Here is a 25,714-nt window from a genome sequence, read left to right as displayed (position 1 = left end):
AAAAAAAAAAAAAGTCTGCATACTTCTGTCATACTGTTACATTAACACAATGCAAACTACCATGCCAGGATCCTCCACGGGATGGTGTATGTGTGTGTGTGTGTGTGCGTGTGTATGTGTGCTTGTTCCTCTTTTCGGGCTGAAAGGCCTCACCAAGACCAAAGCAAGACAAAGAGTCTGGAGAGCCTACGGGGCGAAGCAGGGAGACAACGTGCTTTTGTTCGGGCGACTGTACTTTCATTCTTAAAGGGGGCAACTCGTTTCTGTGTGTGTGTGTGTGTGTGCTTTCAGTGTTGTCTGAGTCATGCATCATCTGACAAAGCTGTCAATGAGATGTTTAAAGAAGCAACTAGTTTACAACCAAGAAATAATAACCAACATCTGCATCTGCAACATAAAGCAACACTGATGCTGATGTGTAGGAATCAAAAGCTATGTACAATACACGTTCAACAAATGCATAGCATTTTAACTTATACACAACAAAAGCACTTCAACAGCGCTTCAACAGTTTGTGAAGGAGGTCCATAGAGCAAAAAGGAGATCAGCTCTGATCCTCGACCTGGTGGCCAGAACGTCAAAGCCTCGACCTCTTGTTCATTTGACTGCCTTGGGCCACCTGCGAGCCATCTCCTGAACAGGTACATTGCTGTCCTGCAGTACACCTGGTGTGCTGGCCGGCGGTGTCTTGGGTGCACTCCGGATGTTGGACCCGTCGTTGGACTCCTCCTGGACCGGGCAGCTGAACGGCTCACTCTCGGCCCCGGCACCACCCTGAGAGGTCTGGCTGACGTAGACAACAATGACCTCGCCGCTGAAGTTCATAACCTGCCCGCTGGAGATGAAGGTGGTGTTGTTGTTCCCAGTCACCTGACCTGTTGAACAGCGACCAGTTTGAATTGGATAAGTATCAGATAAGCAGTTGTTGTGGAGAAAGCATCAGTACGCTAGTAAGCATATTACAGCATATTACATAGTGAAATCAGAACACATGCTAGAGACTACTTCAAATATACCATCGAAATGTTCACTGTATGTTGCATTGGGTTGTCGGATTGGACAAGATACTCTAATTTTCCAGATTATTGTTCTGAGTCCAACTACTGCCACATGATTTACATGCACCAGATGATGTTTTGTATATGGATTCAACGACACCCAGGAGTACAGATAACTTTGAAAAGGCCCGCTAAAACAGCCAGGTAAGCACACAAGGCTCTTGTGAGGACTTCCTGTGCACTGCCGTCCAGAAACAACACAACTCTTTCATATCCGATTGATGTCAAATTAGACCAAAGGTAAACCACCAGCTTTAGTCTGCAAAAATGGAATGAGAGAGACACTAACGCAGAGTCAGCTGAAGTTATTTACGGCGTCCATTAAGGAAAAGAGCCCAATCGTTTCCTTCTGCTAAAGTTTCAACATCAACCATCTTACTTCCCTCAGTGGGTGTACAAAAAGAGAGGGAGAGAGCTAGAGAGTGAGAGAGAGAGAGAGAGAGAGAGAGAGAGAGAGAGAGAGAGAGAGAGAGAGATCCCTCTGCTCACCGGCAGACAGACCATGAGTCAGATTTCATGCATCAGTTAGTCACCCTGGCGATGATTTACTACGTCACACATACCATCCCTACTGGCAAAGAATAGCTGTTTTTATTTCCAGCTGTTTTTATTTCCAAGTTTACTGGAATTGAAGTTTACCAGAATATCACTTTTTTTTTTCTTCTTTTCGGCTGTCTCTTCTCCATGTCTTTTCCGATGTGGAAAGGTCTATTGAGTGCATTGCATGTTGGGGAGATTTGGGACTTAAATTCAACATTCCATCTAGTAATGAAGCTACCGTGGGCTGAACACTACCCGGAAAGCTGCTGCAGAGGTATTAGTAAAGGTTATGGGAAATGGGTGTTTACGGGCTCGTTAGCACATCTGTTATATGAAAAACCCCTGCTGCGGAGTTTACAAGGCGCTGTTACTCAAACGGCACATCCTTTTTCAATTAGAGCTGGGGTCATTTAAAGACGCTTGTGGAATATTAATTCACGGTACACACGTGTTCCTCTGCCTGGCATCTCGCTAATGTGAAAGTTTTTTTGTAAATCCCTCAAATCCCCCCCCCCCTTACTCCTTTACCCAGTCCCCAGCACAGTTGCAGACACTCGTCTTGTAAATGAATGTGTTCATTGTGGTGCTGTTTGGTCAAGCAGGCCCAGTCTGTCGTCAGAAACAATTTTTCTATTGAACTTAATGTGAGACATGCCAAAGTCTGGCATTGAATTACACTGCAACCAAGAGGCTGCTGCCCACCTGAGGTCAGAGCGGTTTCCGAGCAGTGGGCCTGGTACTCTGCGTCCACGTCCACGTCGGATAGCTTAAGCTCTGTGCTGCTGCTGAGGGAAATGCCCTGGTCGTTGGCGCTGACCACTGAGAGAGCCGGCACCGTTGTGGACTCGATGCTACAACAGTGGGGCTTGTTGAGCCGGTCCAGAGGTCCCCTGGTGCCCTTGGGACCCTCGTGGCTGGAGTCTCCTGAGCACCTGGCCTCGGACATGGGCTTCTTCTCCGGCAGGCTGCTGTAGTCCAGGTAGAGGTCCTGGGAGGCCCGGAGCTCGGTGCAGTCCACGCAGCCCCGCAGGCCCTCCTCAGGGCAACAGTTCTGACAGAGGGGGGACTCCTCTGGGCCTCCTCCTTCTCTTCCTACAACTAAACCTCCTCCTCCTACTCCTGCTGCACTCTCCACCACTTTGTCTCTGCCTGACCCGCCATCCCTCTCCCTCTCCCCGTCCCCGTCCCGGTCCTCTCGCTCTCCGCTCCCACAGGAGCAGACGCCCGCCATGCTGGCGGCCACCACCTGACTGCAGTCCTCGTTCTCGCCTAGTTCCACCGGCTCCTTCATGGAGATCATGCAGCTGCAGGAGCTGGAGCTGGAGCTGGAGCTGGAGCTGGAGCTGGAGCTGGAGCTGCCCGACAGTGGCAACGTGGCGCCCTCCACCTCTGCACCCTCCTCGCTCAGGGTGCGAGACGAGTCCTCCACCACTGCTGGGCTCAGGGAGTCGGATGCGGTCGAGGCGTACTCAACCCCTCCCTCCATGGCCAGGATGGTGCTGGGGCACAGGGTGGGAGACTCGTCAGGGCGGAGCAGGCGGGTGATCTCATAGGTGCAGTGTTGAGGGCCGTTGTAGGGAGGTGCCAAAGTCTCCTGATGTGGGCAAAAATGTATTTGATTGATTTGAATAATGACTGATTGAGGAAAGCTGAATAAAGATGAAAGAGGACAATAATTTATGGTAGAAATGTAGTTGTAAAAATGCATTAATAGTGTAGAGTTCTCACCTGCTGTATCCTGCTCCTTTTCAGGTTTTGAACACAAGATCTTACATTCACTAAAGGAAATATTGGATGATATATTATTAATGTCATTAATAACTTTGTGGTAATGACATGATACATTCTAAGTCATTAAAGATCAATTTATATTCAAACAGTTAAAGTTAAATTCCAATGAAAGTAAAAGAGTTTATTTAAAGGATTACCGGAGAGTAGTTTCATCTTATCCTTGTAGCAAAATAGCGTGAGGATGACCAGTGACACAACCATGATGACAGACAAAACAGCCACCACAACCCATGACGTTGAGGGAACTGGAATAATGTAAACACACGTTCGGCTCAATTTCTTTATTGACAACAACTTTCAAATAAACTGGTGAGTCACAACATGATGCAATAGTCACATACCGAGTACTGTGGGTCCACACGCAGCATTGCTTTTGGAGTTCCCAGGCTTCACTTCGGTCTTCCCAGACTCTTTACAACTGGTGGACAACAACAGAACATGGATTTGTTATTTTTCATTCGCTTCGTCTCTGCTATTTTAATCAGCCCAGCTTCTCTTCGTGGACGCTAACCACAAATACGACTGGCAACAGAAAAAAATGCTCTTTCCAGGGGAAGTGGTCCAGGAATTAGTCATAACGCCACAGTGTGGTAAAATCTGTGGAGGCCTGTTTATAACAGCATGTTCCTTTGACCCGTGAATGACAAAGGACAAATCATTTTCATCATTAGGTACTGTGATTTGGCGAAAAGAACAGGGGACCTAATTCCTTGTTTGTGTGACAAACAACTCTTGATGTGGTTTAAGTAAGAGTGTACTGTTTGAGAGGAGTGTTACATGTGAAAGTATGAGCATCCAGACCAAGCACTTACCTAACCCACGGCTTGCAGGGATCAGTGGAGTGGTTGTCAGAGAAGTACCCCTCAGGACATGCCTGACAGGAACCTTGCCCTGATTCTGAACATGCAAAACAGAAAAACACGCATCTTCAATCAATCTGCAGAGGAAAAAACGGATACACCACTTCATACCATGAGCAGTTTAGGAGGTATTCAATACACATCTGACATAGTAGTCAACTAAGTCAACAAACTACCTGTTACAAGACTGATAACTAACCTAGACTATTACCTGACTCTAACTCCAACCCATTTAAATTCCTGATTCATAACAGATTGTCTGCAGATGGTTTGATGGCTGTTGGCATTGGCCCATGGTAGCTAACGTTTCAGAGGACACTGTTGTCTATTGATGCGTGAGCATAGCATTCCACGTGGGACTCCTTACCATCCACAGTGAATCCCTGTCCAGGTAGACAAGGAGGGATGGGTTCACAGAACTCACAGTTGGTGGGTGAGCACTGGAAGCCTTTCATGCAAGGACAAGGCACCGCTGCCTTTGGGTTTTGTGGACGGTCCTGACTGAACCCTTTAACTAAAGGGTCAGAGAGAGATCATCAGGCATTGCAGGAGATGTGATGTGGTCTCTAAGGAACAAGTCACTAGGGATAGAAGTCTGCTTAGAAGTACACTTTCGTTATTACGAAAAGGATGCAGGTGATTAGGATACATTGGATAAGTTACCAGTAAGGTAGCAATGAATTAAATGAATAACCATTATTCTGTTAGGCTTTTTTAAGGTGAAGTAGAGACATTACTGACCAGTATCGCAGAACCTCTGCGGATTACACTTGGTGTCGTTGTTCCAGTCTGGCTGGTACTCGTTCTTCCCACAAGGCCGACATATTGTATCTGAGCTGCTGGTGCAGTGGAATAACACGTACGTCCCTGCGTTGGAACGCAAGAAGTAGGTAGGTGAGTGCAAAAACAACATGCATTGAAGCCATTGTATGGAAAAAAACTCAACAGTCCAATCAGTACTAACACATACCGTGTGCAATCAAAATGGAATGGGCCAAGATGGTTGTGTTTTTACATTCACAGCGACTTTGCTACACTGGGGACCGCATTTTAAATGACTAGCCTAAGAGCGTGTGTGGAGGATTTGTTTTTCATTGTCACTCATTTTGGCACATGCTATTTATTTCCATACTGCAAACACATGACTGACCATCCTCCAGCAGTCTGCAAACCCAGTGACCCACTGACGCACACACAGGGAGACTAAATATGGCCCAAGGTGGAACCGTTTCCCATCTGAATGGGATTTGGGGTTGGAGGTCGTCAGCGCTTTCACAACACGTGAGTGTGTGCACATAGTCCCATCCCACTGACAGACATCCTTCCCTTTTTTTTCAAATGACGCCTGGAAATATGTTTTATCGTCACACAAAAACCCATTGGACAAAATCATTTCCCTCATGCATATCAAGTTGAGAGATCTGACGTGCATTTCTAGGTCGCGTTAACATTCTCATCCCACAGGTGATGGTGAGGTTATGGCTATACCCTTTGGCATCTTAAGTGTCAAGCCAAGCGCAACACAAAGCATCATTTGCTCATTCATACTGCTCGGGCCTAATGTTGGTGGGAATCAGCTTGTTTTAACTTGTCGGTTATGTAGTTATAACACCTATCAGGTGAATAACTTGTAGGTTATGTAGTGATGACACCCATCAGATGAATAACTTGTAGGTTATGTAGTGATGTGAGAAGGTGAATTTCCTCCCTTCTCACCGTGGCAATAAAAGGGATGTTGCCCTTTAAGACACCCACCGTAATGGTTGGTTCCGTGCTCCCCCACGTCAATGGTGGGGTCCAATTTAGCCCAAGTGGCTACCCTATGTAAAGGATGCGTCAGTCAACCATGGGGGGAGACTTTTCGAGAGAGGCATACGACAGCATGGCGAAAGAACTTTGGGGAGAAACAGGTGTACTGCTTTCCCTGCTTATCTGTGTGAGGTGAAAGGCAGTACGTGTCTAGATGTGTGGACACTGTTAGTTTGTTTCACTGTTTTTGTGCTGTGTCTTTTTGCCTTGTCTGTGTGCCTAGTTTATGTGTTTTGTTTTGGGGCTTTGGGTTGTACCTAGTTTCATGCCTAGTGTCTGTATATAGTGTGGGGCCTAGCTTGGGCCTAGAAAGGTGCCGGTATTTGGGCCTAAATCGACCAAGCAGGTGCCCAGGATGCAGTTACTTGGCTTACTGTGGGTACTGTCTGTATAATGATTGTTTGTTGGCACAGGTGTGGGGTTGACAGTCCCCCCGTTGTAAATAAATAGATATAGGTTATGTAGTGGTGATACCATCAGGCTGCATACCTGGTTCACATTTGCTGCAGCACTTCCTTTCCCTGTTTCCCAGGACCTGGTTTGGCTTACAGGGTTTGGAGTAGACAACCTGAAACAAAGCAAAGGCTAATGAGTGGACACTTACTCTTTGGTCAGTTAGGCTTGTTTTGATTGATTCATTGACAGATTGATTGTTTGATTGAATGATTGATACAACAGACACAATAAATGAAATCATGCTCCACAATACCTACTCTCCACAAAGCAGCACATCTTACATTTTTTTTTTTTTCCATATAGACTTTTCCTTTTTGAACTGCTCTGTCATGTCCGAGAGGGTGATTATCCCAGGGAAAACTTGCTCAACTTATAGAGTTGTTTTTTTGGGGGAGAAACACCCACATCCCTTCAGATACCACAAAGACATTCCATGGTTTTAGCAGCATGGCCGGCTCTCTCCTCTTTTCTCCAACACAACATTTTGGAAATGACTGCAGATTTGCAATCCTGCTGTCATTAAAGCAGTTCAAAGCCACGCAGTGCCCTAACAAAGTTCTATCTTTTCTCAGTGTGTCGTTAGGAGGGTCCGTGGAGAGCTGTTGAATCACTACCATGGTGTGCCATTGTGTTGGAGTTTTTACTAGAAAGATACAAACCCTTAAATATAACACTCTGATGTGTGCAGTGTAACACGTCGTAAATGACCATAACGACCAGCGGAGATTTAAACATAATTACAGAATCATGTTAAGGCACAATGAAAAAAATTCCTCCCTGGTGAAGACATGTTTTATGTGCCCTTGGTGCACATGCTGGGGGTAAAATGAAAGTGGATTCAAATGTTATCATGAATGACAAATCCATTGAACTGCTTCTCCCTGTTTATATACTGTCACTGGGCACCTGTACTTCCTGTCTATATACTGTCACTGGGCACCTGTACTTCCTGTCTATCTACTGTCAGTGGAAACCTGTGCTTCCTGTCTAAATACTGTCACTTGGCACCTGTACTTCCTGTCCCACAAAGCTTCTATGGAAAAGGCCTGTGGAGTTCACCACATTATTTGGTCACAGGACAAAAATGTCCGTGTTAGACACAAATTGAAAGGGGATCTATTGATATCTCATTGAAGTCACAGAGCCGTTTCCCTTATTTAACATTAACAAACATAAACAGTGCAATACATAAGTCATCAGACAGAGAACATAACATGCATGTGGAGGAAGGCCATTGATGGCTGTGCATTCCAAATTCCTGACTGGATGTAATTATATTTGAGGCCTTACACCAATGCGCTGCTAACCTGCTTCATCAGAGGGCTAGTCAGGAAGGGGTATTTTAGAAGGTGCTGCATGGCTAAGGGTGCAGGACATTAATATGGCGCTAAGCATTTATTAAGTTGTGGTAAATCAGAAAGTAAACAGAGCTTAATGTAGTCCAGAGGAATGTGTGTTTACCCAGAAGGTATTTTTCACTGGTATATCTGTTAATCGGAGCTTATTCAAGCTTCTCAAAATATTTTTTCTCTGACTGTTTATATATAAATATATATATGCCCTTGGTCAGTGACACCCTAGCTAATTATATGTTAGAAAATGGAACCAAAATACAAGCAAAACACCAAACCCCTTTGAGTTGTCCATGCTTCACAATACAGTGAAGTGTAGTCTGGTAACACTGTCTCATTTAAAATCCACTTTTGTCCAAAGTCACCCAAAGCAAATTGAGGATGTCCATTTTGTTTGTGTGGGATATGAACTTCATGGAATTCAACCGCTTTGACGTCAGTTTCTTCTTTTTGAGTTACAGGAGCTCCGTAAGGAATAACATGTCATCATGAAAAGGCTAATTAGAAGCGAAAAACAGTCATTTCGTAATAAGTCTGAACTGAAGAGATGGCCTTTAAACACACACATGTCTTGGAGGCATAACTGTGAAATCCATCAGACTGTCTTCCAGGGACCACCATATTTGCATAACGGCCACGTTAGATGGCATTCCTCTGTAGGCTGTTCTTTAAAGACTCCTGACAACTGTACTGTGCTGTTATGGTTCTTTCAAAACATATAGTAATGTCAGTACACAAACATAAACTATACTATAAATAAAAACCCCACATAACCCAGAGTTGCATGACCTTAGAAAACTGTCAGGCATAAATAAGGGACAGGTTCCTTGAACTTTTGACCCGCATTGCACATTACGTTTGTATCAACAAAATTAACAAAAGACATCTATACAAAGGATTCCTATACCACCTGATAGACCTGGGAAAGCAGGATATTTTAGTCCGTTTTAGTTTTTTTTGGAACCCCAGCTTGACTTAGTGCAGGTTCTGACACGCAGAGTGATGCCACACCTTGATCGCTCCGGCTCTGAACCTGGTTTCCCAACGGTAGCTGTGGGGTGGTGTGGTGCTCTGACAGCTTTGGAAACTGAACTTTTGGGAAATGTTTGCACTTAACCTTCGGGAAGTGTGCCCACAAGATGAGGTGTAGCTTAGCAGGAACTCTGACAGGCCGACTAATGCAGGTGAGGGAGGATTAAACAAATGAATGAATGAGTGAATAAATTGCTGACAGAATGAATGAAATCTGTCCATCCCTCGCATCGGTCCTTTTCTGAAGTTGTACATGCCCAGTTACACATCCTCATGTGATATGTTCTCCTGGGCCTTTGAGAGTGTTACTGAAGTGTTTTGTTGTCACTACATTGCCACTTTGAGGTTTACTTCCAGAGCGACTAAATGCTGTCATCTGTTTGCAATGGACAATACCACATGGCTGAGGGACTGTGAGAGCACCGTTACTCAGTGAACCCACACACACAACAGACACAAAGACCAAGAATAAAACAATAAAAACCACTGACTTCAGCTTTCAGTCCCAGAGCATGTTCTAGTTATTCTTTGGCTTTCTGTGCAGTACAATGCAAAAAGGTTCTGAAACTGTTGTACAAAAAAAAAGTGCATTATATAATCATTCCTAAAATCAGATGAAACTAGGGGAGAGGGTAATAGATCCATTCCCACAAAGCCACTGAGTCTGGGAGCCGAGGGGGGAAAGCAGTTGAAGGCGCTGTGGTTAATATGAGTGGGGGCCACTGGACGAAGACCAAGCACAACTGCACAACTGTTTCCAGTCAGTATTAAGGGTAAACACATTTACATCTACACTCGCTTTATAATGCGTGTGTAACAGTCTGCTACGGTAGAGTATGTATGACGTTTATGTCTAATGCACCTCTGACTATTGGCAAATTAAACAATGCAATTATTCAAATTACTCCCTTTGTCATTCGTGGCATTCATAGTGTAAGCGCCGAAACAGAAGAGCAAGTAACACCAAACAAGTATGTCATTAGCAACTGGAACATGTTTAAACTTACTTGTATGCAGAGAATCACTATAATGTTTTTGATCCAGCCTTGAAAAATCCAGCTGGTTGTAAACGTCACCCTCATGATGATCCCTTCAAAGATGAAACGTGGTCTATATGACAACAAGAGTCCCCGTTATTTTATGGTCCAGTTCAGCGACACGTATTTGAGGAGAGCTTTTCTTTTGGAGCCGATCCGGTGTTCAGTCTCTGCAGCGTATAGCATTCTCGAGCGTCAGGCCCCGTGATAAACACTCACCCACGCGTTATGGAGTGAATCTGTGTGTCCCACGACGCTGTAGTAATCTGGCTAGAACTTCTGCACGCTCCGCCCATTTCTTTTAAACATTAGCTAAGAAAAAAAAGGAAAGTGCTCACAGCTCATTCAAGAAATAACTGATTTCCAGGTGTGCGTTCACGACATATTTTGATTTGTGTTGGCATTTTTATAAGCCTATTAATAAAGAATCGTCTCTTAAGACTGTGTTATTTTTGGAATAAGGTGGGGGATAAATGAAATTAAATGAAATTATTTATTTATTCTAATTCAGGATGTGCAATACTGAGTCGTGCTCTCATCTTACCACAGACATGCAATTGCTTGCATTAACAGACTGCTCATTTCTAACCTCAAGTAACTATCAGGTTATATTGCCTGTTTTAAAATGCTCTTAATTGTATATGAAGCATTTTTGCCAAAGGTGTTTAGGAAACAAAGGAAAATATTCAACGTTCAACAAGAAGGAATATAGGCTATACTAAAAATGATTCATCGTGAATATTGCTTGGAAGTTTTAAACGGAAGGTAAGGCTATATGGCAAGGAACATGCCAGGCAATACGTGTAGCGATTTTTAAAAATTGCACCTCATTTTCAAACAGTTCTTATCTCTCTCAACTGACATCTCTTTTTTGGCTCACTAAGCATCTGTCTTCTAGGTGGGCGTGTCGCAGCGTGCTCCGTTTTAACAGGTAAAGCGGCACCTGGTAGTCTGCCAGTCCTTTCCTCTCTGTCGCCACCCACCCCATCCTTGTAAGGATACTCCAGGCTATACTTCTTGTTTTGAATAACCGTCATTTACGGTATTTGGGAGGAGTGGCCCGCTTTAGGTCTTTACTCCTTTCTCGGGTGCACCGTGACGTGCAACACCATAGTGGAGGTCAAGATGCAAAAAACAAATACGAGTTGGCTCCTGCATGTTTTTCTCACAGACTACTTCCTGGAGCCACTGTGCAAAATGGTTTGGACAGTGGTTTGCAGATATGGTTGTCAAAACATCAGAAACAAGTGGAAGATTCTGCTTTTGACATCATTGGATTCTGTCAGTGATACACATTTCACTTTCCATCGAAATCTGATAGCAAAGACAACCAGTGGCCCTGTAGTTGTGGTTCCATGATGCAGCTATTAGTGGTGGTGGTCATGGCGATACCAAACGCCTCAGATTAGCGACTGCTTTTAGACAGAGCTCAGCGGCTCGATGTTTATCAGGTGGCTCATTCAATTCATGCACTTAAAATCGCCATCAAGAACACTTCATCTGAATCCAATATCACTTAGAGAAACAAAGAGTGTGTAAAATGCATTCAGACTTTTGTTCTGCTATTTTAGAAGCCAAACCAATGGAGGTTTCATCAGTGATACAGTGCCCAAAAGCACTGGCATACCGTGTACATAGTCTCGATGTGCATAGTCAGATTGGCATACATCGCGTCTTGGGGAAGACGAGTGTGGTTCATAAAGAGGTCCACAAGGCATGTGCTCTCTGACCTTTTTGCTTTGATGGGATGTGCTGAACACGTTAAGGGGAGGTAAAATGAGGTAAGAGGATTCTTTTTTCTCTCTCGGGCGAGTGGTTCATAGCCTGCCTTCAAAGCAGCCACACATTGGACAGCCCTCAAAGAGTTTCCAGTTCCTGTTTGTACTCTCAATATTGACGTCCGACTGTAAAGAAAAAAAGAAAAGAAATAAAAACATGGAGGGCCCAGCAGATCTGGTGGCTTCGGGCACCCTCTCCTTCTCCTGCTTGCATTGGAAATAATCCTCATTTTCTGACTCACAGAGGTCTTAAGGCCTCTCTTATGACTAAGACATCCCTATTGACGACATTCCCAGTCCACAGAAAAAAACAACAACTGCATATCACGATGTACAGGCCAAACACACAAGTCTCGGGAAACCTGTAATTCATCCTTAGGGCCCTGCTAGAGCCAGTGAAATCTGGTCTCAACCAGCAGAGCCGGAGGAAACTGAGCCTTTGGTACCTCACTGCAGGCAATCCTCTCAATTGGCGGCCAATCTGATCGTTTCATTGCATGTTCACTCACACACAGAGTGAAATGAAATCACACGTCCCACAACTACACATCTGGATGACTATCAGTGCTAATGGTTAAAGTTTAATCTCGGCATGCAAATTTTGTTCTTGTTGAAGGGTGGTGACCATGTCAATAATTGACACGGCGGGAATTTCTCACAACGGGCTAATTAAAATATTAGCCTTTCGCCACAAAGAAGTCATTGTGAGAGAAGGCGATTCCTTAATCACTTCTCGTCCTCTGAACTTTGGACATCATCTCTTAAAAACAGTTTAGTCCTTTGATGTTTTAACTGAAATGCCTGATGTTTTTGTGTATTTGCCAAAGGCTCAGGTTTACTGCTTTAACACCTGCTGGAACTTTGAGTCATCACACACAAACACACACACACAAACACACACACACACACACACACACACACACACACACACACACACACACACACACACACACACAAACACCCACACACCATGGAGATGGGGACCAGTAAGTTGGTGAAAAGTCGTGCAGTTATCAGGTGCCAGGTAATTTCTATCTACAAAAACGCTATATATTGAAAGGCTATACATGTGTTGGAATTAAAACACAATGTGAGAAGACACAAAAAACTACTTAAAGCCATTCTACAAGTGTTCCTCATTTTTTTATTATTAGATGACACCAATTTTCAAATGTACATAATAGCTGTACCGTTCTCTTTCTTCAGTGTATAATACAGATATTTACTGTTAGAGCATATCCAAAAATTAAAGAAAAGATACCCAAACAAAGACACCCGCTTTAAAAAAAAAACTAAAACAAAAACATCCAGGAAACACTGCGACACAGAGAAAAGACCACACAAGGAGGGAATCAGGAATATTTTGTCTCTTTACATTCTCAAAACAACAAAAAGAAAAAAGAAAAGCGAAAACAGCAGTAGTGATGGTTTTATAAGACTTAATTTAGAAGACGATAAAATTAAGAAAATAAAAATAAAAGTGAAGTGCAAATCTTTGGAGGTTGGAATAAAGTTATGCGACATAAATAAAGATATAAAATACAGCCTATCAAAATCGAGACAGACGAACAAAATAAAGGCAGACGATTGACTTCAAGTAGAGGCTCCCCAGACAGAGAAGGATCATGGGAAGATCACCCCCGTAAAAGCAGCTCATTTTTTTCTCTGGAAAACGTTGGCCAGCATGGCGCCCGAGGTGGTCAGCTGGCCCATCTTGCTCAGAAACTTTGTCTTGGCATCTTCTCCGACGAGACTAGCTGCAATCGACATCGAGCTAGAGAGAGAGAGAGAGAACAATTAAAGACAACCACAAGTACAGGAAGCTCTTATCCTTTCACCCTGCAGTAAATCAAGCTTATCCAAACTAAAAGGAACGAGTATTTGCCCCAAAATCAGTCAAATTTTTAGACTCGATTTTGAAAAGCATAATTGCCACGTTGTTCCCGCTCTGGTGGCTGTGTCAGTGCTTCCCAAGGCTATTATCTCTATAGAAATGCTGATACAGACTGCGCTAGGGTACTTTCTGCTTGCCACAGAATGTTTATGCTGCGCATCCACCATGTTGTAAAAACCCAAACCCCTTATTGTGTTTGAGGTCCCACAACACCGAGCGTTAAAATGGTGGCACTGCAAAGAAAATACCCACAGGAAGGTTCACAGACTCAGTTCACCTCACATGAAACCAGGGTGTAAAGAGCATAGCAAAGCACGGACTGAGAAATCTGTAGAGCTGTATGGCACACTGTATGTGTATGAGAACTAGCAGTTTTTGGTTTTTATTCATGAAAAAAAAAAAAAACAGGCCGAAAGGCCGTTTCAACCGCTTCTTGGAGGAAAGCTCTAGGAAGATGACAGATACTCTCCTCCAGCTAGAGCACATCAACAGCATAATTACAGTGTCTGCTGACAGGTTGGATCAAACCGACTGCAAATTCTAATGATGACCCGCACATCATGAAACGTGCACCAGATCCTGGGCGGAAAACCACGGAAAGCGGACTGCCATGTCTCTGAACTGTAAGAAGAGCAGTGACTGGTTGTACGTGATCAAAGACCCTATTTAAGTTTGGGAAGTTAATCAGAAAGCTACACGTGTTCGCAATATGGGGGGGGATATGTCATCAGAAAGCCACACTCGAGATGATGTTACACATACAGTGCCTTGCATAAGTATTCACCCCCTTGGATGTTTTACCCTTTTATTGCTTTTATAAATCAGTCATAGTCAATATAAGTTGGCTTTTTGGACAAAAAAAATCACAAAAAAGCCCTCTTTAACTTCAAAGTGAAAACATATTTCTACACAGTTATGTAAATTAAATAAAAATATGTAATGAAAATAAGTGATTGCATAAGTATTCACCCCCTTTATCACCCCCTTTATATAGACTGACCTAATTCAACAGAGGTCCAGCCAATTGGTGCTAGAAGTCTCACAATTTGTGAAATGGGGATCAGTGTGCAGTGAATGTGTCTCAAGTGATTGTAGTATAACGACACCTGTGTCTGGAAGGCCCATTCACTGGTCAGTATTCAGTAATCAGTATTACTGGCTATTGTTAAACCATTAAGACCCAAGATCACCCAGATTTACACATGTGCCATATTCCTTCCATTTCTTGATGATGGATTGAACAGAATTTCAGGGGATGTTAAGTGCCTTGGACATTTTTTTGTATACTTCCCCTGACCTATACTTTTCAATAACCTTTTCTCTGAGTTTCTTAGGGTGATCTGTGGTCTTCATGGTGTAACAGTAGCCAGGAATACTGATTACTGAATACTGACCAGTGAATAGACCTTCCAGACACAGGTGTCGTTATACTACAATCACTTGAGACACATTCACTGCACACTGATCCCCATTTCACTAATTGTGAGACTTTTAGCACCAATTGGCCGGACCTCTGTTGAATTAGGTCAGTCTATATATAGGGGGTGATAAAGGGGGTGAATACTTATGCAAACACTTATTTTCATTACATATTTTTATTTTATTTACATAACTGTGTAGAAATAGGTTTTCACTTTGACATTAAATAGAGCTATTTTGTGAATTATTTTGTCCAAAAAGCCAACTTATATTGACCATGACTGATTTATAAAAGCCATAAAAGGGTAAAACATCCAAGGGGGTGAATACTTATGCAAGGTACTGTATGCTATGAGACACAGAAAGGTGACAGAAATGTGTGAAGTATACAGCTTCCGGGCATGTGTGTTTGTCAAATTGCTGAAATATTGAGCCCGAATGGTCACTTTAAAACACACTATTTCAACACACTCCGTCTGGTTCTGAGAGACAACCACAAAGCGTGAACGGGACACATTTCTTCAGAAACTGCTTAGGCTTGAGGCAACCTCCGAGAGCTAACGCTAACAGACTCAAAGAACAGTGTGATTTTCTTTTTGCTCTTCTAGACACTGCCACAGATGTGCAGATGCGGACGACTGTCGCGGGTAAAACCGTAATGTGAGCCCTGGAGTAGCGAACAGAGCACGACTGGCACTGGTCGGCCGTAATGACATGTGGCTGAGCCAGTGGCCTACACCGCCGTCTGGGAAGCGCCGTTCACCCTACAGTCATGTAGCAACATTCAGCTCCTCAGTCACAGTGTCCCTCATTGTTCAGGCTCACAGGTTTTAAAATGGGCCCTGGTTTTCCAGATGACAGTTTTGCTGATGTAATGTTAATGGAATGACTAACCAAAGATCAGTAGTCCTGACTGAAGGCTGACGACCTGTTCTGTGTGGTGGTACAGGACTTAGATTTAGTGATGCGGGGGAACAATGTAGAGGTGTGTAGAGATAGAGAGACAAATGGATAGACAGATAGAGAGAGAGAGAGATGAGGGTGGATGTAAGGAAGAAGTGGTTCTCACCCTTGCGCCTCGCCGACACCCTTGTTTTCCACCTTCAGCTCGCACTCTTTAATCATTGAGCTCAGAATAACCTGCAAGAGAAGGACAGATGCACAAAAAGCAAAGTGGATCAAAATAAGACCTCTGCTGGGAAGTGCAGTTCCGCCTCTCGCGTTTCCCCTGGAAGACTTTCCGTGCAGAGCATGTGGTTAGGAGCATGCATCAGCTGATCATTAGTTGGCATGGAGAGGTTTTTCTTTCTTTCTTAAAAAATACTCATGAAATATGAATGAGGATTTATTTACAGCAAGTGGTAGTTACGGGACACAACCATATAATAATCCTAAGAACAGCACAATTTTTTACAGTAACTGTCAGTAATAACTGCACCGCATATGCAAGCTAAACTGTGACCAAGATGTCGTCCACACGACAACGGAATGTTTTGTAAAACAATGTTTTTTCTTTGCGTTTTCAAAAAGATTCGTGTCCACGTGACGTCTTGAGAGCTCGTCCGCGTCCACATGGTAGCGCAAAACAACAATAAAAATGCTGTTGGCTAGCTAGGTTGCTTTAAAATCACATATGTTGCATAAGCTATGTTGCAAGTTATACCCGATAGCTAAACAGGATTATCATCAAAGCAATGACGATATGACGAATGAAGATAAATCCTATGCATTTTTTTTTTTTTCCAAAACATGGTCTGGCCAAATAGAATATCCCCAGTGAAATTAACTTAAGTGAACATGCTTAAGGCATTTTGTGTCACTGTATTGGAAACATCAGCAGCCAAAGCCTTTTCTGGGTTTGTTCGATATAGATTACATCCTCCTAGAACAAATTGGCTGCGTCTGATAATCAAAAACAGATTATCTATTCTTGCCACTGAGGATGAGGTGAAGGCTTTGTAAGGGTGAAGTTCAGCCAGAAGCCTCACAGAGAATGAAGGGTGATCGGATAAAGTCGGGGCTGTGGTGTTGCAGGACGCCGTTGTACTGTGGACGCAAGGCCAAAACGCAAATAGACTTCTCCGTTTTTCGCGAAAACTCACAATTGTCGCGTGGACACCCTCTAAAATAGCTACGCTTCTTTCACGATGGGTGAAAGTTCATGAACTTGAGTAACGTAAGCATCAGATCACGGTTTGGTCGAGACCCACCTCATGTTCCGGGGAAAAATGCTCCATATCAGCTCTCAAGCACCTCAGACCAGGAAGGAAGTGATTCACCATCAGGTCCTCTGAAATGACTGGGGCGCCAGAGTCAGGGAAAGGCTAAGCAAACACACTTGGAACAAGTCATGAAGGTTCACACTGGCCACAACGACTCAGCCCCAAACTATGTCTTGGTATGCATACGGTTAATATGCCTTACACCTACTGTAAGCAGGTATGACTACGATTGAAAGTATGTTGTGAACTTTTGCAAACATTTCATTAAGACCTTTGTTTGCACCCGTGAGACTGCATACAATTGGCTTTAATGTTGTTAGAGGACTTGTCATAAAATCCTAAATGTTGTTAAAGGACCAAAAAGGTAACTGCTCCAAAATAATCATGTATGTTTCCACAGCACAAAAAAAAAGAGCAGAGCCAAGGCCTTTGCCCTCAGGTCCGCAGCAGACAGTGGCCATCTTTGATGATGTCACAGCATCCTCCGACAGGCAGGCATAGGGTCTAATAAAACATTCTGGGGGGTCTTCACGACCGCTGCTGCTGTGCCCAGCCTTGGAGCAGGCAGCAGTTTAAAAAAAAACTTGAGTCTGACCTCGCCCAGCTGGCTGCTCGTACCCCTTGCCCAGCCCTCTCGCTGGTTGGCTGAGGTTGCGGGTCAGGGAGAGCAGGGAGAGCGTGCAGAGAGCCCCGGCAGGGGCTGAACAAGGGAGGCAACGAACGATTGAGCAAACGAACGCGAGAGAGCAACGGGCGAATGGACGAGAGAGCCCTGTAGAGTCGCCCACTCAGGCATGTGTGCTGGGAACTCTAACCAACGGGGCCGGACGAGGCTCTCCCTCATTACCCCGACAACATCACAGAGTGGTTAGCGCTGTGCATTCTGCCATCCACCCTGCAATTTGGTGTACAGAAATGGATGAGGTTTATTTTCTTTCTTTTACTGCCAAGTGGGATATGCAAACACGGACAAAGAGAGAGAGAGAGAGAGAGAGAGAGAGAGAGAGCACGAAAGGGAGAGAAAGAGAGAGGACAAGTGAGAGACAGAGAGGAGGGAAAGAAGGGAGAGGGAGAAGGATAGAGGGAGTATATGAGAGAGAGAGAGGAAAAAGGAGGGAGCGATAGGGTCAGAGAATCTGAAAGACAGAGCTAAAGAAAAAGAGAGAGAGAGAGAGAGAGAGAGCAAGAGGGTGAGATAATGTAAAAAAGACTTCACTCTCTGAGGAAGGAAACCCAGAAAAAGTGCAGATGCCTGAGGGAAATGTCAGCTGTGGGTGCCATTACTTGAATGGAGCTGAAAAAAGTCAGACACCCAAAGGATAGGAAGGGCCCACATCACCCTCACGCTCTCTGCTCTGCATGCTGTTATTTCATATGAGCAGAGTATTACAGAAAAAGGAAAACAGCCCCTCTAACACTCTGCCATAAGCCACAGAGGGCGTCACACGACGTACATCTGTGCGAGATTCAGAGTAAACAATGGAAAAGTCATTTAGGTCAGGAACCCTTCTCCCTGGAACTATTCCGTGTGTTCATGGCTTACATGCATTTTCCTCCCTTTTATGTGGGGAATGATAAAGATCGAATAGAAGGTGTGGTGTATGAGTGTGTGTGTGTGTGTATGTGAGTGTGCAAGTGTGAGAGTGTGTGAGTGTGTGTGAGAAAATGTGTGTGTGTGTGTGAATGTGTGAAAATGTGTGTGTGTGTGAATGTGTGTGTGTATGTGTGCGCGAGAGAGACGGAGAGAGAGAGAGGGGGGGCGGAGTGTGTGCGGTAATTTTTCACTCGTCACAATCCGTATTTCACAAACCGATCAAGATCCAGACGGACCATGTTAGAACTAGCATGGCGCTTAACGCCTCACAGAAGGTGCTGACAGACAGACACGTCATACTACAGCTAAGAGTCATCATCTGCCTCCAGTGATGTACCACTGATGGGGAAAGGATACAACAGCAGGACAGGGCACTGTAGGCTTCGAAGAGCTGCGTGGCGATGTCGATCCGCTTGTTTTCGGCCGTCTGCACGTTGTTGCCCAGAGCCAGCTTGTGCAAATGTGGAAGAACGACTGAAAAATGAACACAGCAGGGGGGGACAACGGGGGGTTAGGAACAGCTTCCCAAAACCCTTGCTCTTGGAGAAGACAGAAACAAACCCCAAAACACAAGACGGTTGGGAAGTAATGCATAGAACCATATGTCCACTCATAAAACTGAACAGAGAGAGGTTTCCATGGAAAAAACACTCAAAATTCCATTTCTGTTGTTTAACAACTTACAGACACTTAAGAAAAAGAAAGAAGCAGTTTAATTCTGAATGGGGCCCATTTATAAAACAAGTAACAATACTACAGTACAGTGACTCAGCAGAAATGTCCAAATGGGCATGACAGGTTCTGGGACACCTACACTCATCCCTGAAACGCGGCTCGGCGTTGGGACCGACCCTCCCGAAGGTTTTGATGATCTCCATGTGCAAAGAATGCTGATCTTGATACTGTGGGTCTTCAAGGAAGGAAGCCAATTGCATCTTAACTCTCTCCAGCAGCTGTGACAAACCAGGGGTATTTTACAGGTACGAGTGAGACACTAGACATCAGAGTTCACATGTATTTGTTACTAGTGGCAGTGGCAGTGGATTAAAGTTGTGTTTCAAAATTTCTGTTCTCACTTCACAGCAGTAAATACATCACAGTAAAAAGTGTCAAAAGATACATATCTATACAGATGAACGTAGTATCAAAATACCTCTTTTTGCGTGACCGTCTCCATTATGGTACCAAATGCTGGGATGGTTGATATCCTCACAGAGCTACAGACAGACATGGGTTAAGCTGCATGTCTACTTCAGGGTGGGGGTCTTACTCATGTTTTATAATCATGCATTAACAAATCATGACAAAATCACCACAAGCACTGATTACACTGATCACCAATCATGTCAAATGGCTTGTATTGTAAGCAAGAACGGTTAAAAATGTTAGATGATAATTGCCATGTCAGTATGAAAAATGAAGATTTAAGTCAAATGATGGGGACACAAAAGCAAACATACATTTGGGGGAAAAAAGCACAAGAAAGAAAAGGAAGGAAAAAGGACTTGTTTTGTTTAAGTTTAAAAAAATTAATACAAAAATAAAAAAACTCATATCATCTTGCAATAACTCACAATTCAGGACCACTGCACAAGGTTATTAGGGCCGGAGCTACTCGCTTGTCAATTAAGGCTTCACTCATGCCTCGGAGAATCAGCTGCAACCAGGCAGATGCACAGGAGAGACAGGTGGGTGAAAAGAAAAACAAAACCAAAAAACACAGAGGGCCCACAACCTGAGGGGGTGGGTGGGGTGGGGTGGTGTTGGTGGGGGGTGCTGGAGGGGATGAGGGGAGTGGGGGGCAATGTGCCAATTAAGAGGTCAAAGGTCGCAGCCGAGCATGCTAGGAGCCTGACGGACAGACTACAAAAGAAAAAAAAAACGAAAATAAAAAACCGAATGCAGCCGCTCCAAAGCGAGGTCGAGTTAGTGAAGACTGGACGGATGGAAAGGATGTTAGTACACTAAGCATGTGTGTCACACAAACAAAAACAAACAAACAAAATTAAAAACAAAATGGGGGGGGGGGGGGGGTGCATTCCGCCGTGCCTTGGCTTCATCCACAAAAATGCAATCTCACAGAATTGAAAATAAGCACTATTATATATTTCTATACATTTTCCATACATGAGTATGAAACATACATATCGGTTGCTTTAAATGTGCATCAATTCTACATTTAAATTTACAGTTAACTTCTACCTCTGCACTTTGAGATAAGATAAAACTGTTACATAACATAAGCGCTTAGAGGGTCATGTCAGGGTGAAGCATTTGGTTCACACCTTTGTCCACAGAGAGATTTGCATATGGCTCAGAAATCAGACATCTGTCATGTTCCCGGGAAGGCAAGGCAAGGCAGGGCGGGAGGCCCCCCCAGCGACTGAGGCAGGCAGTAAGGACTTACATTTCAGGATCACTGGAGAGAGTGATCAGGGCTGGCACCACTCTCTGAGCTACTAGAGTCTCATTCACCCCCTTCACCAACAGCTGATTGGTCGGGGGCAGAGGTGATGTCACACAGGATGCATGGAATAGAGCGAGCACAGTGTCAGAGAGAGAGAGAGAGAGAGAGAAGAAGAGGAAGAGGAGAGAGGAGAAGAGAGGAAAAGAGGAGGGTAGAGGGGCAAACAGAAAAATACAGAAAGGAACAAAAAGAAAGACAGAAAGTAACAAACCGTGACAAAATAACCACAATGCCAGACACATACACGCGCACACTCACACTCACACTCACACTCACACACACACACACACACACGTTTGTCAACATACAGAAGCCAACTAAGAGACAGCCAACTCACCGAAAAAATTAAACAGACGACCAAAACAAATACAGGCAAATACATAAACTAAGCTACAGCTGATATGATGAGATGACGATGTGTCTGTATGTGTGTGTGTGTGTGTGTGTGTGGGGGGGGGGGCGGGTGGGGGGTGGGGGCTGGGTATGAGGGGTCTACACAAACACACTTGTCACCTTCCTCTTTTCTACTTTTAAAGGGATGGGAGATGGAATGAGGGGGCAATTGTATCATCTCAATGACAGCAGCAAGCGTGCTGGGGTGCAAACACAAACCGGATGCTGTAAACTACATGAGGTGTGGGGATAGGTGGGGTGGGGGGTGGGGCAACAGGATCATGGTATTGTTTAAGAACACAGTATAATGTACTAAAGTTACAATGTCTACAGAAAACATTTCTTAGGGTGCCTTTCTCGCATTCAAACATTTCATTTTATACCAATTCTAGAACAAATGTGTAATTCACTCATCAAATAACTTCATTTTTAACAGTAACATTGTGTTACACTGTGATTCAGGCAATTCCCAATGGACAGTGTGCTCTGCAGGCATCTTAAATGAGGGAAAACCACATGAGTGAATGACTTCAGTGACTAAGTGAAATAACGCATCAGAGACTAGAGAGGCTAACCACTGGAGACAACCTGCAGAGTACACTGGTCTTGAATATCCCCCTGAGTCTCCCTGAGCTCGACCACATGTAACAGTAGTAATGTAACCAGCAGGATACTTCCACATAGGCATAAAGTAACTGGCTACGTGTAGAAATAGAGGCATAGACAACAGCTAGCCCTTGAACCAATGTGGCTCTGAGCTGCTGCATGTGTGTGTGTGTGTGTGTGACAGAGAGGGGTGAGGTTCAACATCACAGGACACTGCACTAAACAACATCAAATTGAGCAGACGCTGATATTGCTAATGCTAACATGCACTCTGCCCCAAATTATCCTGTGCCTTAAGCTAGCACGCTTATAGCAGGAGAACTCACCTCGAACATGCGGGCAGCTGTGCAGCGCACCAGGGCCGAGGTGTGCACCACCCCGTACCACAACACTGTCAGCAGAAGCTCATGGTAGGCTGGGTTAGCCCTGAAAGGAGAGCAGATCTGGGTCACAAATACTGCATCATGTCTCTAGGCAGAGCTATGGTCTACCATTCCAGCATGCTAACAGCCAATAGACTTGCCTTGCAAGCATCAAAAATAGCACAGCTGGCATTGATGAAAGCTAGCTACCTTGCTAACAGATGCATTTTTGGCGATATATTTTGTGATGTTGTACAGTAAAGAAATTGTTCTTACATTTTTGCAGGGATTTTGGCCCGGATCATGAAACTATATAGTAAATAGCCTGGGCAGCTAGTCAAAATGAATTTCAGGATGTTATAAACACTAGTTACCTGCAGAAACATATCAAAATGCTAAGAACCTGTATACGATGCATTTTATGAGCACACAGTTGATACTTAAATCAAGGCCCATCAGATTTGTGTATCTATTCCTTTGTATGACTTCTGTGAGTAAATGATGATCATTTCATAAATATTTCACCTCTGACATATACAGCTTCCACAATTACACACTCAACAAAATATTATAAGGGGCCACGCAAGCCACACATTTTCATTGGCATATCTAAACATTTTAACCTACACATTCATACATTTTACATCCATTTTCATATATTTAATGCAAAAATTCATATATTTTGTGCTCATGTTCAAATATGTTAATGCATACATTTAGCTCTCATGCAAATGCTTTCAATGTATAGCCTTAATATTATGACCAATATATATATAAGTGTGTAAGTGTGTGTGTGTAAGAATAATATATGTACAGTATATCTGAAGAAAATATATATTTCTAAGAGACGAATGTATGCATGTGTGTGAGAGAGTCTAGTGGAAATGGAAGGCAGGTCATTCATCGCCCTGTGATTGGCTGAGAAGCTCAAGCAGGGTCATGTTAAGGTCCTGATCAGTATAAAAAGGGAGAGCTGACAAGGCCAGACCAGAGGTTTGTGGCAGTTTTTGCAATATCAGAACAGCTACTGGAGCATCCGAAAAAGGATGAGAATATTGTGCATGGCAATTTATCAGGAAGTTGCCAATCCACTAAATCCTAAATTTAGTAACAGCCATTAGCAACAGTCAATCCTGTAGTGTTAGATTATGTTTTCCAAAAGGTAAAAAGTCAATTAAAAGGCAATTTAAAATGACAGGAAATATCTATTCTATTTTCTGCTTGTGAACCGTTTTCATAAAGGGCTGTGAATGATGTTCTCTCACTCTAAGGTTAGGCCTACTTTGGGCAAAGTGTCCAAGATATTTGTCTTGCAGGGTGGAACTAGTGGGCAGGTGCTACTGGAGTTTACCTGACTGGCCTGCTGGGAGGCTACCTAGTGGAGGTGTGGTGTTCCCCCTCTCCCTTCCAGCACACAGTCACTTTTGCTTTATGAATTACACTCAATCACCTTGACTGCATTACATATTTGTTTATTACCATTACCCTTATTTCATCTTTTTTAGTATTCTTAGTTACTTAAATAAAATAACTTTATTTAAACATGATCCAAGTCTGGTCCCATTCATGTTGCTTTGCCAAACGAGCATGTAATGTGTAACAACAGAGTGCTAAGGAGGTGTGTTAGTGTGTGAAGGCTGAGTGTATAAACAATATAGCCAAGGGGAAGTAGTTGGAGGTTTTTAAAAGAGGAAATAAAAACAAAACCAACATTGTCAGCCAGTTTACATAAAGTTGAAGTTATTCAGTGGAAATGATCACAGCAGCTAATTTGTAATGTTTTTATGCGTGTTTTACTGTTTTTGCACAGGCGATTTGTTAGACAACTATTGATTGATTTATTTGTACTTCTTTTCCTAAGCCATGTTTCATTGAATTTCTTTTAACAGTGAATACCCATGTTTGCTTTGATAATGTAATATGCATGAAGGCCATTTTGTTCAGGTCTGATAGCAACACGACAGGAGGGCGGGACAGGACCTGACCCGTGATTTTGATAACTAATGATATCATCAACCGTTAATTCAAAAGCTATGGCATTTGAAAGTTGTGCGGGAGAGTGAAACAACATGTATGTGAAAGGTATGTGTGTGAGAATAAAAACATATGTATGTGAAAGGAAAACGTATATACGTAAATTGCAGCTTGTACGGCCCCTCATATGACCACATGGAGTCGTAGATAAAGGTACATTTCCTTGTCACTTCCAAGCTTCATAACTATGAAATCATTGTGCAACATGACAGCAGAGGACACTCACCCCAGCTCTACGAAGGAGGCCTTGAGACTGTCCAGAGGGGCATAGGAGAGGGACAGAGTGGTCATGACATCTTCTAGGAAGCCTACTAGGAGCTTACGATCCTCGTCCTGCAAAAGAGGAGGACACACCAGACCATTGAGGGGACAGGTCAGATTCAACGTTACGGGGTTGGGTGTGTGACGGGGGTGACGGCCTGTCCTACCTGATTGTAGCACGTGAGCACCCCTGTTGCATAGATAGGCACCGTGGCCTTGGTCAGAATTCCGTTGCCATCTGATGCGTCTACAAGTGGAAGATAAGAGAAGAAAAAAAGGGAAACATTCATATTTTTTGTTTCATGAGGGCTGTTTTCATTTTTTTTTTCACTACACTAAACTAAATCTGAACTAAAAAAAAAGAGTGTTCAGAAAACATTTTATGAAATGAGAGATAATCAGGCAAGTAATCATAAATTCTAAGTCCATTCATCACGGCCCTCAGTTAGTCAAAGGTTAAGGGAAGAAAAAAAATGAGAAAATACAGCACTGACACCCTGCCAGAGAGAAACGCTCCGAACAACAACTCTAAGCCTGTCTCATCTGCAAACACACAGACACACACAGACACACACAGACACACACACACACACACACACACACACACACACAGACACACACAGACACACACAGACACACACAGACACACACAGACACACACAGACACACACAGACACACACACACACACACACTCATCTGTCCCGAGAAGCCGCTGGCACAGGGCTCCACCACAGGAGCCTTTAAAAAC

The 25,714-nt window shown here is 43.7% G+C and overlaps 2 protein-coding genes across 4 annotated transcripts in view; both read right to left on the bottom strand.

Moving 5' to 3' along the window:
* Positions 1-597: 597 nt before the first annotated feature.
* Positions 598-9,980, bottom strand: tnfrsf11a (tumor necrosis factor receptor superfamily, member 11a, NFKB activator; the record flags this gene model as incomplete). The annotated part of the gene is made up of 10 exons (XM_080854801.1): positions 598-875; positions 2,301-3,192; positions 3,327-3,376; positions 3,527-3,634; positions 3,731-3,807; positions 4,202-4,286; positions 4,617-4,763; positions 4,991-5,116; positions 6,548-6,626; positions 9,906-9,980. 10 exons carry the CDS (start codon positions 9,978-9,980, stop codon positions 598-600), a joined length of 1,917 nt encoding a protein of 638 aa, XP_080710927.1.
* Positions 9,981-12,898: 2,918 nt separating this feature from the next.
* relch (RAB11 binding and LisH domain, coiled-coil and HEAT repeat containing) overlaps positions 12,899-25,714 on the bottom strand; it is a gene marked incomplete at its 5' end in the record, with an annotated part of 44,020 nt that continues 31,204 nt past the window's right edge. For all 3 annotated transcript variants that reach the window (XM_080854933.1, XM_080854934.1, XM_080854935.1), the window contains 10 exons: positions 12,899-13,487; positions 16,096-16,166; positions 17,237-17,325; positions 19,200-19,316; positions 19,657-19,795; positions 19,996-20,059; positions 21,250-21,332; positions 22,635-22,734; positions 24,931-25,037; positions 25,133-25,212. In XM_080854933.1, coding sequence (XP_080711059.1) covers positions 13,367-13,487; positions 16,096-16,166; positions 17,237-17,325; positions 19,200-19,316; positions 19,657-19,795; positions 19,996-20,059; positions 21,250-21,332; positions 22,635-22,734; positions 24,931-25,037; positions 25,133-25,212 — 971 coding nt within the window. In that variant the 3' untranslated portion in view covers positions 12,899-13,366. The remainder of the gene's footprint in view (positions 13,488-16,095; positions 16,167-17,236; positions 17,326-19,199; positions 19,317-19,656; positions 19,796-19,995; positions 20,060-21,249; positions 21,333-22,634; positions 22,735-24,930; positions 25,038-25,132; positions 25,213-25,714) is intronic.

Source organism: Sprattus sprattus (assembly GCF_963457725.1).
Source record: "Sprattus sprattus genome assembly, chromosome: 17".
In the NCBI taxonomy this organism is placed as follows: Eukaryota; Metazoa; Chordata; class Actinopteri; order Clupeiformes; family Clupeidae; genus Sprattus; species Sprattus sprattus.
This window is presented reverse-complemented; position numbering and strand designations above follow the sequence as displayed.